Below are 14,305 nucleotides of genomic sequence, written 5' to 3'. Positions count from 1 at the left end.
TGACCTACAATGGCTCCTGGTTAATCAATGCCGTGATTTCAAAATTCTCATCCTTGTTTTCAAATCCCTCCATGGCCTCGCCCCTCCCTATCTCTGTAATCTCCTCCAGCTTCACAACCCCCCCCGAGATGTCTGTGCTCCTCTAATTCTGCCCTCTTGAGCATCCCTGATTATAATCGCTCAACCATTGGTGGCCGTGCCTTCTGTTACCTAGACCCCAAGCGCTGGAACTCCCTGCCTAAACCTCTCCGCCTCTCTACCTCTCTTTCCTCCTTCAAGAGGCTCCATAAAACCTACTTCTTTGACCAAACTTTTGGTCACCTGCCCTAATTTCTCCTTATGTGTTTGTGTCAAATTTTACATAGAAACATAGATATAGAAAATAGGTGCAGGAGTAGGCCATTCGGCCCTTCGAGCCTGCACCACCATTCAATGAGTTCATGGCTGAACATGCAACTTCAGTACCCCATTCCTGTTTTCTCGCCATACCCTTTGATCCCCCTAGTAGTAAGGACTACATCTAACTCCTTTTTGAATATATTTAGTGAATTGGCCTCAACAACTTTCTGTGGTAGAGAATTCCACAGGTTCACCACTCTATGGGTGAAGAAGTTTCTCCTCATCTCGGTCCTAAATGGCTTACCCCTTATCGCTTTTGTTTGATAATCACTCATGTGAAGCACATTGGGACATTGGGACGTTTCACTACGTTAAAAGCGCTATATAAATACAAGTTGTTGTTGTTGTATGGTTAGCATGTACCTTAGTGTCAAATCCCAAATGTACAGCATTTGTAAAATCATAGAATCCCACAGCACAGTAGGAGGCCATTCGGCCCATTGTTCCTGTGCCGGCTCTTTGAAAGAGGTATCCAATTTATTCCTAGGCCACAGCATTTTCCCCATAGCCCTGCAAATTAGTCCTCTTCAAGTAGTTGTCCAATTGTCTTTTGAAAGTTCCTTTGCAATCTGCGTCCAACCCTCTTAACAACCCTCTGTGTGAAGAAATTTCTCCTCATTTCACCCTCTAGTTTATTTGGCAATTATTTCAAATCTATCACCTCTGGGAGAAGCTGGCGACATCGAGGCAGAGCGAAGAGGAGACCTTGAAGCCATCACTAATGCCGGAGTTTCCCCCTACTCTATGAAAAGCTCTCATCATTTTGAATACCTCTATTAGGTCCCCGTAGCTTTCTCTGCTCTGCGGAGAACAATCCCACTACGTACACAGTGAGCTGACTGAAGTGCAGGGATCATCATCATAGGCAGTCCCTCAGAATCGAGGAAGACTTGCTTCCACTCCCAAAGTGAGTTATTTGGTGGCTGAACAGTCTGATACGAGAGCCACAGACCCTGTTACAGGTGGGACAGACATTCGTCGAGGGAAGGGGTGGGTGGGGCTGGTTTGCCGCGCGCTTCTTCTGCTGACCTGCGCTTGACCTCTTCACGCTCTTTGCATTGAGACTCAAAGAGCTCAACGCCCTCCCGGATGGAATTTCTCCACCTCGGGAAGTCTTCGGCCAGGGACTCCCAGGTGTCAGTGGTGATGTCGCACTTCACCAGGGAGGCTTTGAGGGTGTCCTTATAACGTTTCCGTTGTCCTCCTTTGGCTCATTTACCATGAAGGAGCTCCGCGTAAAGCATTTACTTAGGGAGTCTCGTATCTGGCATGCGAACTAGGTGGCCTGTCCAGCGATGGGTCACCACTGTTCAAAAGCTGAGGGATTGGTGCATGAGAGCTGGATAAACTCTGCTGGTGATAGAGTGGCTGTCAGGCAGGGTAGATGCTGGGTGGATGTTTTCCCCTGGCTGGGGTGTCTGGAACCAGAGGTCTCAGTTTCACGATAAGGGGTCGGCCATTTAGGACAGAGATGAGGAGAAATTTTTTCACTCAGTGGGTAGTGAATCTTTGGAATTCTCTGCCCGAGAGGGCTGTGGATGCTCAGTCGTTGAGTATATTCAAGGCTGAGATCGATAGTTACTAGGGAAACCAAGGGAAGAGAAATGGAGATCGGACGGAAAAGTCATCATCATCATAGGCGGTCCCTCGAACGAGGATGACTTGCTTCCACGAGTTCATAAGTGTTTCAATGAAGGACCCGATGTCCCAGTCCTAAATTCCAATTGAGGGGATGTGTTGTCTGTAATACTCTTATGAATGACTCCACGAGGTCTAGTATTGTACTTGAGCTGTTGTGACCTTAGTCCCATTTATTGTAACTCCAGAGTGAGGCACAAGCATGGTGGGCAGCCTTTTATACTGAGCCCTACACACCTATGCAGGTGACCCTCAGGTCTCCCACCGCAGTGCCCTCTGGTGGCACACCTTATGTGACTATACAGTTAGTAGACATGGTCTACATACATGACAGGGTGGAAGATGCCTGTGCGGGGATTTTGCTAACGTGTGGTGACCGTTGCACATCAGCCACCAGACTGGCTCGACAGAGCAGGGCCTTTATCCAGTGGCAAGGGTAAACCAAGATGACTGGAGACCTGCTCTGCTGCGATAACAGCTTTCAAACACTGAATGAAAATGCAGCTGTGCAGTAAACACACAGAATGGGTCTCTGAGATGGGAAAGTGGCGTTGAGGTAGATGATCAGTCATTATCTTATTGAATTTCAGAGCAGGCTTGAAGGGCCGAATGGCCTGCTCCTGGTCCTATCCCTTAATGTTCTTATAATACTCATCAGGAGGGGTAAAGCAACCAATCAAAACACTCATGTCTCCTCATATATTCCCTGTTACGCAGCTTGTATTGTGTGTGGACTATCCACTTGCATTTTCCAGTGTCGTGTTATTTCCGAGGTTAAGCTTCCTTATGGTACTGGAATTCTGTTTAATTAGTGGCCCTGAGGGATGTAGAATTGAATGGATTTACGCTAATAATGGAGCATTGGCCACTTGACCCATGTTTTATTTCCCTCAAAGACTGAGAATGTTGCAGGCACGTTAGAAAATTGGCGTGGTGTGCACGCTCACCTTGGTTGATGTCGCTTGGCCAAGCAGTGAATGGATTGCGAATGTATCCTAGCACTCTGTCTGCACGGCACACAAATCTGACTGACATTCTCGCTGAGAAGGTACATCGGTCTGACCACGCCCGTCCAACCCAACACGCAGAGAATCAGTTTACAATGAATGCCATCAACCTGCCCCATTGATTTTAGTTAGCCTGTTGCAAGGCGATATCCCGCTTTATGATGATGCACAAGACGTTGTGTAGCCTAATTAAGTTGAAGGGTTACAAGGACACAGCTGTCAGTGTCCACAGTTAAAATAGCTAATTGTCGCTAATGGACAAGTGGAGTTAAATAAAAAAGGATTAGCCATGACCTGAAACCTGGGCCCCCGAAGGAACAATCTTCTTAATCCACTCAGCAGTTTTGGTAGCACAGCATAGGGAATACAATGGCTAGTGACCGTGTCATTCTGGGTGTATATCTTAGAGTAAAGTGATTTTACTGCCCTCACAATACCATTTGCTAACAGTTGACAGTCTATTGAGCAAACGCATTAGTATTTCATGCGTTAAAATTTTAAAAACCGGAGTTAGCTGATGGTGTTAAATCAGGAACGAAAATGTCTCGATAAGCAAGGCTGGCAATGACAAGCACTGGGAGGGACTCAGCTGTCTATTGCAAGGGGATGGAGTATAAAAGTGAATACTTCCTGCTACAACTGTACAGGGCATTGGTGAGACCACACCTGGAGTACTGTGTACTTTTAGAGTGGATACATCCCTAGCATCGAAGCACTGACCACACTCGACCAGCTCCGTTGGGCAGGCCACATCGTCCGCATGCCTGACACAAGACTCCCAAAGCAAGCGCTCTACTCAGAACTCCTACACGGCAAGCGAGCCCCAGGTGGGCAGAGGAAACGTTACAAGGACACCCTTAAAGCCTCCCTGATAAAGTGCAACATCCCCACCGACACCTGGGAGTCCCTGGCCAAAGACTGCCCTAAGTGGAGGAAGTGCATCCGGGAGGGCGCTGAGCACCTCGAGTCTCATCGCCGAGAGCATGCAGAAACCAAGCGCAGGCAGCGGAAGGAGCGTGCGGCAAACCAGACTCCCCACCCACCCTTTCCTTCAACCACTGTCTGTCCCATCTGTGACAGAGAGTGTAATTCCTGTATTGGACTGTTCAGACACCTAAGAACTCATTTTTAGAGTGGAAGCAAGTCTTCCTCGATTTCGAGGGACTGCCTATGATGACTGCATACAGTATTAATCTCCTTATTTAAGGAAGGATATATTTGCATTGGAGGCAGTTCAGAGAAGGTACACGAGGTTGATTCCTGAGATGAAGGGGTTGTCTTATGAAGAAAGGTTGAGCAGGTTGGGCCTATACTCATTGGAGTTTAGAAGACTGAGAGCTGATCTTATTGAAGTGTATAAGATTCTGAGGGGGCTTGATAGGGTAGATGCAGAGAGGATGTTCCTTCTTGTCGGGGAATTTAGAGCTAGGGGACATAGTCTCTGAATAAGGGGTCGCCCATTTAAGACAGAGATGAGGAGGAATTTCTTCTCTCAGAGGGTGGTGAATCTGTGGAATTCTCTACCCCAGAGAGCTGTGGAGGCTGGGTCATTGAATATATTTAAGGTGGAGATAGACAGATTTTTGAACGATAAGGGAGTCGAGGGTTATGGGGAGCGGGCAGAGAAATGGAGTTGAGGCCAGGTGGCCTAATTCTGCACCTTATGTTCTTATGTTTTTATGTCTAGTTCCAGAATGTTTGTATCCTCAGTCCAACTAACTGATTTAAATTCCGTAAATTAGTGGTCATCCACAACTTGGCTGCCCCGTGTCCTAATTCGCACCAAATCCAACTCACCCATCACCCCCTGTGCTCGCTGACCTACATTGGCTCCCGGTTAAGCAACGCCTCGATTTCAAAATTCTCATCCTTGTTTACAAATCCCTCCATGGCCTCACCCCTCCCTATCTCTGTAATCTCCTCCATCCCCACAAACCCCCCCCCCCCCCGGCCGCTGAGATCTCTGCGCTCCTCTAATTCTGCCCTCTTGAACATCCCTGATTATAATCGCTCAACCATTGGTGGCCGTGCCTTCTGTTGCCTGGGCCCCAAGCTCTGGAACTCCCTCCCTAAACCTCTCCGCCTCTCTACCTCTCCTTCCTCCTTTAAGACGCTCCTTGAAACCTACCTCCACCCTAATATCGCCTGTATGGCTCGGTATCAAGTTTTGTTTGATAATCGCTCCTGTGAAGAACTTTGGGATGTTTATCTGCATTAAAGGTGCTCTATAAATACAAGTTGTTGTTGTTTTTCTTGAACCTGCCAACAACTCTTGTTTTATTTACATAGCTTTAGTTTTAATTCACATTTGGTGATGAGCAGCTGGAAGGATCCACCCAGATAGCAGAGGGGTTAACAACCTGGGGGCATAGATTTAAAGTAATCGGTAGAAGGTTTAGAGGGGATTTGAGGGGAGATTTCTTCACCCAGAGGGTGGTGGGGGTCTGGAACTCACTGCCTGAAAGGGTGGTAGAGGCAGAAACCCTCACCATATTTAAAAAGTACTTCGATGTGCACTTGAAGTGCCGTAACCTACAGGGCGACGAACCAAGAGCTGGAAAGTGGGATTAGGCTGGGTAGCTCTTTGTTGGCCGGCGCAGACACAATGAGCCAAAATGGCCTCCTTCCGTGCTGTAAATTTCTATGATTCTCTGATTCAAACATTTGGTGATGAGCTGATGGAAAGATTCCCCCAGGTGAAGGAGTTTTGATGGAGTCGACAGGGAGATAAGGTTTCAAGTGGCGGCAGGATCGCTAACCAGACAACACAGATTGAAGATCATTGACAAAGAAAAAGCCAAGGGAAGATGAGGAGGATTTATTTTTCAGGCAATGAGTTGTTATGGTCAATGTTCGCTGTAACACCCAGGGTTCCCACGCAGCCTGTTTGTCGGCCTTTCAATGCAAAAATCGCGCATGCGCAGTATTTTGAATGACTCGCACGGCACCCCCCCCAAAAAATTACAGGGAGCATTGGTTGTGATCTGGAATGCGCTGCCTTACAAGGTGCTGGAAGCAGATTCAATCGTAACAAAAGGATTTGAATAAAAGAAAAAAAATTGCAGGGCTATGAGGAAAGAGCTGAGGGGAGTGGGACTGATTGGATCGCTCTGTCACAGAGCCGGCACAGGCACGATGGGCCGAATGGCCTCCTCCTGTGCTGTATCATTCTGTGATTCTAATCGATCACTGACCCAAAGAACAGTGTAATGCTGATGGAATTCGGTACAATTACATGGAATTTACAGCACAGAAAGAGGCCATTCAGCCCCAACTGGTCCACATTCTGTTTATTCCACCATTCACATCCTATCTAGACTCATCTTTTGTTTCCTAACTTGTGCTATTACATAGAAATATAGAAAATAGGAGCAGTAGTAGGCCATTCGGCCCTTCAAGTCTGCACCGCTATTCAATATGATCATGGCTGATCCTCTATCCCAACACCATATTCCCACTTTCTCCCCCATACCCTTTGATGCCGTTTGTTTCTAGAAATTTATCTATCTCCCTCTTAAATATATTCAGTGACGTGGCCTCCACATCCTTCTGTGGTAGAGAATTCCACAGGTTCACCACCCTCTGAGTGAAGAAATTTCTCCTCATCTTGGTCCTAAATTTCCTACCCCGTATCCTGAGACTGTGACCCCTTGTTCTAGACTTCCCAGCCAGGGGGAAACATCCTCCCCGCATCCAGTCTATCCAACCCAGTCAGAATTTTATACGTTTCAATGAGATCCCCTCTCATTCTTCTAAACTCGAGTGAATACAGACCTAGTCTCTCCTCATAGGACAGTCCTGCCTTCCCAGGGATTAGTCGGTGAACCTTTGCTGCATTCCCTCTATGGCAAGTATATCCTTTCTTAGGTAAGGAGACCAAAAATTACCATCTCAATTTGGCCCATCATCCTTTTTGTCTCTCAAATCTCTTCTGCCTTCCACCCTATCACAGACCTTCTCTTTTGTGCTTTCTACACAGCCCCCTACCCTTTTCAGTGCTCCTTAAGAATCTGTTACATTTTGAACATTCACCAGTTCTGACAAAGAGTCGTCGACCTGAAACGTTAACTCTGTTTCTCTCTCCACAGATGCTGCCTGACCCGCTGAGTATTTCCAGCATTCTCTGTCTGTATTTGGTCCGCACTCTTGCTGCCCTGAATGCCGATTTTTAAAAAATATATTATTTTCCTGTTTCCTCACAGCTGAGCCCATCCGTGGTGAACTCTGTTCTGAAGGGGACGTTCAACGCGACCTTATTTAACCCACTGCTGAATCCCCCGCCGATGCCGAGGCATCCCGATCCCCCGTTATTCTAGGGCATCCGATCCTGACCCGACATTGAAACCACATTAAAACAGTAAGTACAAACTCCCGGAAGCCAGGCGAAGCTGCATAAACCTCTCCAGTTCCGACAGCTGTGCTTTTTCTGGGGTTCCCCCAATGGTTTGCATTACTAACTCTGATTACAGGACGATAATCCTGCCGCATTTACAATTAGAATCGGGTAGCACAAGGAGTCAGAAGGGGGAATTTTTTCACCCAGAGGGTGGTGGGGTTCTGGAACTCACTGCCTGAAAGGGTGGTAGAGGCATAAAACCCTCAGCACATTTAAAAAGTACTTGGATATGCACTTGAAGTAACCTACAGGGTTACAGACCAAGAGCTGGAAAGTGGGATTAATTCTGCCCTCTTGAGCATCCCTGATTATAATCGCTCAACCATCGGTGGCCGTGCCTTCTGTTGCCTGGGCCCCAAGCTCTGGAACTCCCTGCAGATTGGAAACTGCAAATGTAACGCCCCTATTTAAAAAAGGAGGCAGACAAAAAGCAGGAAACTATAGACCAGTTAGCCTAACATCTGTGATTGGGAAAATGTTGCAGTAGCAGGACATTTGGAAAAGCAAAATTTGGTCAGGCAGAGTCAGCATGGATTTATGAAGGGGAAGTCATGTTTGACAAATTTGCTGGAGTTTTTTAAGGATGTAACGAACAGGGTGGATAAAGGGGAACCAGTGGATGTGGTGTATTTGGACTTCCAGAAGGCATTTGACAAGGTACCATCAAAGAACTCACTTCAGGAGTGGAAGCAAGTCTTCCTCGATTCCTAGGGACTGCTTATGATGATGACACAAAAGGTTACTGCACAAGATATAAAAGTTCATGGGGTTGGGGGTAATATATTAGCATGGATAGAAGATTGGCTAACTAACAGAAAACAGAGAGTCGGGATAAATGGTTCATTCTCTGGTTGGCAACTAGTAACTAGTGGGGTGCCGCAGGGATCAGTGCTGGGACCCCAACTATTTACAATCTATATAAACGACTTGGAGGAAGGGACTGAGTGTAATGTAGCCAAATTTGCTGACGATACAAAGATGGGAGGAAAAGCAATGTGTGAGGAGGACAGAATAATAGGCTAAGTAGTTGGACAAAAGTTTGACAGATGGAGTATAATGTTGGAAAGGGTGAGGTCATGCACTTTGGCAGAAAAAAAAATCAAAGAGCAAGTTATTATTTAAATGGAGAAAGATTGCAAAGTGCTGCAGTACAGCGGGACCTGGAGGGTACTTGTACATGAAACACAAAAGGATAGTATGCAGGTACAGCAAGTGATCAGGAAGGCCAATCGTATCTTGGCCTTTATGCAAAGGGGATGGAGTATAAAAGCAGGGAAATCTTGCTACAGCTATATAAGGTATTGGTGAGGCCACACTTGGAATACTGCGTGCAGTTTTGGTTTCCATATTTACAAAAGGATATACTAGCTTTGAAGGCAGTTCAGAGAAAGTTCACTAGGTTGATTCCGGAGATGAGGATGTTGACTTATGAGGAAAGGTTGAGTAGGTTGGGCCTCTGCTCATTGGAATTCAGAAGAATGAGAAGTGATCTTATCGAAGCATATAAGAAGATTATGAGGGGGCTTGACAAGGTGGATGCAGAGAGAATGTTTCCACTGATGGGGGAGACTAGAACTAGAGGACATGATCTTAGAATAAGGGGCTGCCCATTTAAAATTAAGATGAGGAGAAATTTCTTCTCTCAGAGGGTTGTGGATCTGTGGAATTCGCTGCCTCAGAGAGATGTGGAAGCCGGGACATTGAATAAATTTAAGTCAGAAATAGACAGTTTCTTAAACGATAAGGGGATAAGGGGTTATGGGGACTGGGCAGGGAAGTGGACCTGAGTCCATGATCAGATCAGTCATGATCATATTAAATGGCGGAGCAGGCTCGAGGGGCCATATGGCCTACTCCTGCTCCTATTTCTTATGTTCTTATGTAAACCTCTCCGCCCCTCTTTCCTCCTTCAAAGATGCTCCTTAAAGCCCATCTCTTTGACCAAACTTTTGGTCACCTGCGCTAATTTCTACTTATGAAGTTCAGTGTCAAATATTTTTTTAAAATCTCATAATACTCCTGTGAGGTGCCTTGGGACGTTTCAAGATGTTAAAGGCGCTATACAAATATAGGTTGTGGTTGTTGTTGTTAGGCTGGATAGCTCTTTGTCGGCCGGCATGGACATGATGGGCCGAATGGCCTCCTTCCCTGCTGCAAATGTCTATGATTCTATGAGATGTACCTGCAGCTTCTGTGTATTTCTGTGTGTACGAGAGAGAAGCTTTAAACTAAAGACTGAAATTGGGAGATAGTTGGATAAACGCGAAACATTGCGGATGCGGGAAATCTGAAATTGAAACAGAAAATGCCAGACACACTCAGCGGGTCAGACAGCATCTGCGGAGAGAGAGAGAGAGAGAGAGAGAGAGAGAGAGCGAGAGAGAAGCTGAGTTAACGGTTCAGGTCGATGACCCTTCGCCCATCGAGAGAATTAAATATCAGGCACTGCCGATAATGGCCGGATGATCCGATACCTGCCCGTGTCGCCCCACCGCCCCAGACGGATTTCTAGCCCATTGTTCCAGAGATTTTGTACCGGCACCAGTGTAAATAAAGTAGTCTGCTGCTGCTCTGATGTCAGTCTGAAACGATCGAAAGCTTTGCAGGGGAACCAACGCGTTAAATACCAAAAGCCTCAAAAGAGTTGGAAGGAAAGAAAGACTTGGGGGCCGATTTTGGTCAAGGTCTCCGTCCGCCCAAAGTGCCGCCGATGGCCGCCGAGGTACCGGACGGTATTTTGGGCGAGATATTCACCGGCGAGGTCCCTCGAAGGTCGGCGGGCGGCAAATGGACGACGTACGCCGCCAATCTCGGCGTCAGCGGGCGGGAGGTCTCATTCTCGGCGGCAGAGGCAGAGAAGGGTCGAAGAGCTGGGAAAAAAAATTCCGCAGTACAAAAATAAAAAAACTAGCGGAAGACCTTCAGGGGACCCCATGCAGGTAAGTCGCTGTGGAATTTTTTTTAGTGTTCACTAGCCTTTTTTTCAGGTTATTCATCCTTCCTGGCGGGGCCAGACCAGCCGCCAGCCAACAGTCCACCCCTGTTCTGCCGCCGACGCCCGCCCACATCAATCTGGCATCTCGGCGGGCGGGAGCTCAGTTGCTCAACTCGCTGACCTCAGCGGGCGGTTCCTGGCCGCTCTCCCTTCCTGCCCGCTCCAGGCCACCTCGAAAGTGGCAGTGGGCGGATCAAGAATAGCAACGTCGGTGGTGCGTTGATGAATTTTGGCCCCTCAGATTTACATCGCGCCTTTCACAACCACCGGACTTCGCAAAACGCTTTACTGTTATGTCAAGTGTCGTCTCTTGAAATGTGGGAAACGCAGCAGCCAATTGGCGCACAGCAAACTCCCACAAGCAGCAATGTGATAATGACCGGATAACAACCAGTGCAGAGTGGGGTCGAGGGGCCCTATGGCCTACTCCTGCTCCTATTTCTTACGTTCCCATAATCTGTCTTTCTTATGTTGATTGAGGGATAAATATTGGCCCCAGGACACCTCTGCTTTCCTTCAAAATAGTGCCACAGGATCTTTTACATCCACTTGAGAGGGTAGACAGGGCCTCAGTTGAACATCTCATCTGAAAGACGGCACCTCCGACAGTGTGGCACTCCCTCAGTACTGCCCCTCCGACAGTGCAGCACTCCCTCAGAACTGCACTGGGAGTGTCAGCCTTGATTTATGTGCTCAAGTTCCTGGAGTGGGTCTATGAACCCACAACCTTCTGACTCAGAGGCAAGAGTGCTGCCAATGAGCCACAGCTGACATGCAAGAGTTTGAGCCTTGGTCAGCCAGTGTGTTGCTGGGGTTTACCGAGGAGATACTGGTCCTTTAAGGCGCTAGGACTGGCTTGATGTGATTCATGCGGTCGGTTTCCTGTGCTATTACGGAAAATAAATCAGCCAGCAAGTTCTCAGCAGTGGGCTTAGCTGCTCTTTCCAGTCCTATAAATCTCTTAAGCCGGGAAGAAATTAGCGCAGTCAGTACATTGATCTTGCAAGGTTAATGTTAAATTGGCAACAAAAGGTATGACTAGCCAATGAGACAGTTCAAAGAAGTTTCCAGTCCTGGCCATTGTTAGCTCTTACAGTGCTTTATCTGATGACATGCTGTAATTATACTGTACTGGTGCTTTCCTAAGCAGCCTATTAATCTAATGCGCAAATGTTCCATTCTCATAGTACTAAGCATTCACTGAACTGTCTGCAACTAATGCAGCCGCAGTTATTTATGTGCGCATGCATCGCTTTCCTCAGTCTTTCATCAAGAGCGGTTCCTTACTTCTTCAGCTAATCAAAAGGAAATAACACGCACGCAGTGTTTTGCCATTCCCAGGAGTGTATAAATCACGGTGCACTTTGTGTGCACTACTCAGAGCCCACCGCGCTATTATTATTGAGATATTGTCCGCACCTTTATGCAAACCATCAGATGACAAGCAGATGTGGTTGCAAAGGTACTTTAGAGCTGCCAAGTAATGTTCGCTATTACATAGAATGTACAGCACAGACACAAGTAGTTCAGTCCAACTGGTCCGTGCCGGTGTTTAAGCTCCAGGTTATCCCCGGTGTCCTGGGCCAATATTTATCCCTCAACTAACATCACAAAAACTGATTATCTGGTCATTATCACATTGCTGTTTGTGGGAGCTTGCTGTGTGCAAACACACTGCCGTGTTTCCCACATTACAACAGTGACTACACTCCAAAAGCACTTCATTGGCTGAGATGTCCGGTGGTCGTGAAAGGCGCTATAAATGCAAGTCTTTTTTTTTCTTTTCTCCACACCAGCCCCCTCCCATCCCTCTTCATCTCCCCCCCTCCCATCACCATATCCTTCTATTCCTTTCCCCCGCATGTGTTTATCCATCTTCCCCTTAAATGCATCGATACTATTTGCCTCATCCACTCCCTGTGGCAGCGAGTTCCACATTCTCACCCCTCTCTGGGTAAAGAAGTTTCTCCTGAATTCCCCATTGGATTTATTATGATTATCTTATATTGATGGCTCTCAGGTTTGGAGAAATGGAAACATCTTCTCTACGCCTATCAAGTCCCTTCATAATTTTAAAGACCTCCATTAGGTGAAAGCTCTTGTGAACTATTCTTCCGGCCTGCTTAAGGAGCTAGCCATTTTCCACATTTCCCTAATACCACAGCTGCAAATAAAGTTACATTTTGATGAATAATATGAACATTTTTAATGCCCGTTTTTTTGAACAAACTTAAACGTGAGCATAAGCGAGTACACAGAGGAACTTCAGTGAAATGTTACAAAGGCTATATATATATATATTTTCAATTTGTGCACCATGCAGGATTATTAAGTGGACTCCAACGGTTTCTTACCATGGGCCAGAATTTGCCGTCCGAGTACTCTCAGACTATGCCGTTATGCTGCCTTTGAAATGGACCACACGTCTGGAATTTCTGCGCGCACTTGCACATGCGTCAACTCGCGCACTTTGCAGTCTGTCAAGTTCCGACAGCGCTCTGACTACGCTGCACATTTTCAGCTGACCAATGGAATCAACGTGCTGGCGTAGAGTTGGGCTAATTGTGTCAGCTGTGGCTCAGTGGGCAGCACTCTCGCCCCTGAGTCAGAAGGTTGTGGGTTCAAGTCCCACTCCAGGGTCTAGAACATAAAAGAAAACCCAGGCTGACACTCCAGTGCAGTACTGAGGGAGTGCTGCACTGTCGGAGGTGCCATCTTTCAGATGAGACATTAAACCAAGGCCCTGTGTGCTCTCTCAGGTGGATGTAAAAGATCCCATGGCACTATTTTGAAGAAGAGCAGAGGAGTTATCCCCAGTGTCCTGGGGCTAATATTTATCCCTCAATCAACATCACAAAAAACAGATTATCTGGTCATTATCACATTGCTGTGTGTGGGAGCTTGCTGTGCGCAAATTGGCTGCTGCGTTTCCCACATTACAACAGTGACTACACTTCAAAAGTACTTCATTGGCTGTAAATCGCTTTGAGACGCCCGGTGGATGTGAATGGGGCTATAGAAATGAAAGTCTTTCTTTTTAATTGTGCATTAATTAGTTAAAAGATTTTACGTCTGGTACAAACAGGCACAGGGGCCTGTTTGTGCAGCATAAGTGCAGGCAAATATATCTCAACTATTAGGTGAAGCATCAAAAACAACAGCTTGAAATATGGTTTTCAGTGTGCAGTGATTGGGTTTAAAACCTATCAAAGTTAAAAAGCTGTTAAGATAAAGTAAGATTAAATATAAATAACTGTCCGTCTGGGAACAGCAAGTGCTAATTGCACTGTTTCCAAAAACAGGCTCTCATAAATCTTCAGGTTAATGAACTTGGTCGATTTGGGAATATTTTAAAATTTTAGCGGCACTTTCATTTTTTATGCATTAAAAATCATGCCTGTAACAGGTTCACGGCTAAATGCAACATTGCTTAAACGGAATGGCGGGTTCCAAAGCACTAAGTGCTTGTCACCATTTAGAGATTAATTTTTCCCTTGCACGGCCCAAATATTGGAAGTCGAGCCATACATGAAATTCTGGAGCACCTCCGTTCAGTCCGCAAGTGTGATTCTGAGCTTCCGGCCGCCTGTCACTTTAATTCTACACTGCATTCCCACTCTGACCTCTCCGTCCTCGGCCTCCTACACTGTTCCAATGAAGCATAATGCAAGCTCGAGGAACAGCACCTCATCTTTCGATTAGGCACTTTACAGCCTTCTGGGCTCAACATCGAGTTCAACAATTTCAGAGCGTAACCTCTGTCAATCTTTGGCTCCCACTCCCCCCCCCCCCCCCAGAGCCTGTTTCTTTCTTTTTATTTTTCTCCTTGTCTCTAATTTCAGTCGGTCATTATCCCACCATTCACACTCT

At 46.6% G+C, this 14,305-nt stretch overlaps 1 protein-coding gene across 2 annotated transcripts in view; it reads left to right on the top strand.

Moving 5' to 3' along the window:
- Positions 1 to 14,305, top strand: part of stpg2 (sperm-tail PG-rich repeat containing 2) — a 438,535-nt gene that overhangs the window by 410,512 nt on the left and 13,718 nt on the right. For both annotated transcript variants that reach the window (XM_070866156.1, XM_070866147.1), the window contains one exon: positions 7,247 to 7,401. In XM_070866156.1, coding sequence (XP_070722257.1) covers positions 7,247 to 7,360 — 114 coding nt within the window. In that variant the 3' untranslated portion in view covers positions 7,361 to 7,401. The remainder of the gene's footprint in view (positions 1 to 7,246; positions 7,402 to 14,305) is intronic.

The sequence above is a fragment of the Pristiophorus japonicus genome, chromosome 2 (assembly GCF_044704955.1).
Source record: "Pristiophorus japonicus isolate sPriJap1 chromosome 2, sPriJap1.hap1, whole genome shotgun sequence".
Lineage (NCBI taxonomy): Eukaryota > Metazoa > Chordata > Chondrichthyes > Pristiophoridae > Pristiophorus > Pristiophorus japonicus.
Note: the sequence above shows the minus strand (reverse complement) of the source record. Positions and strands in the feature narration are given on the sequence as shown.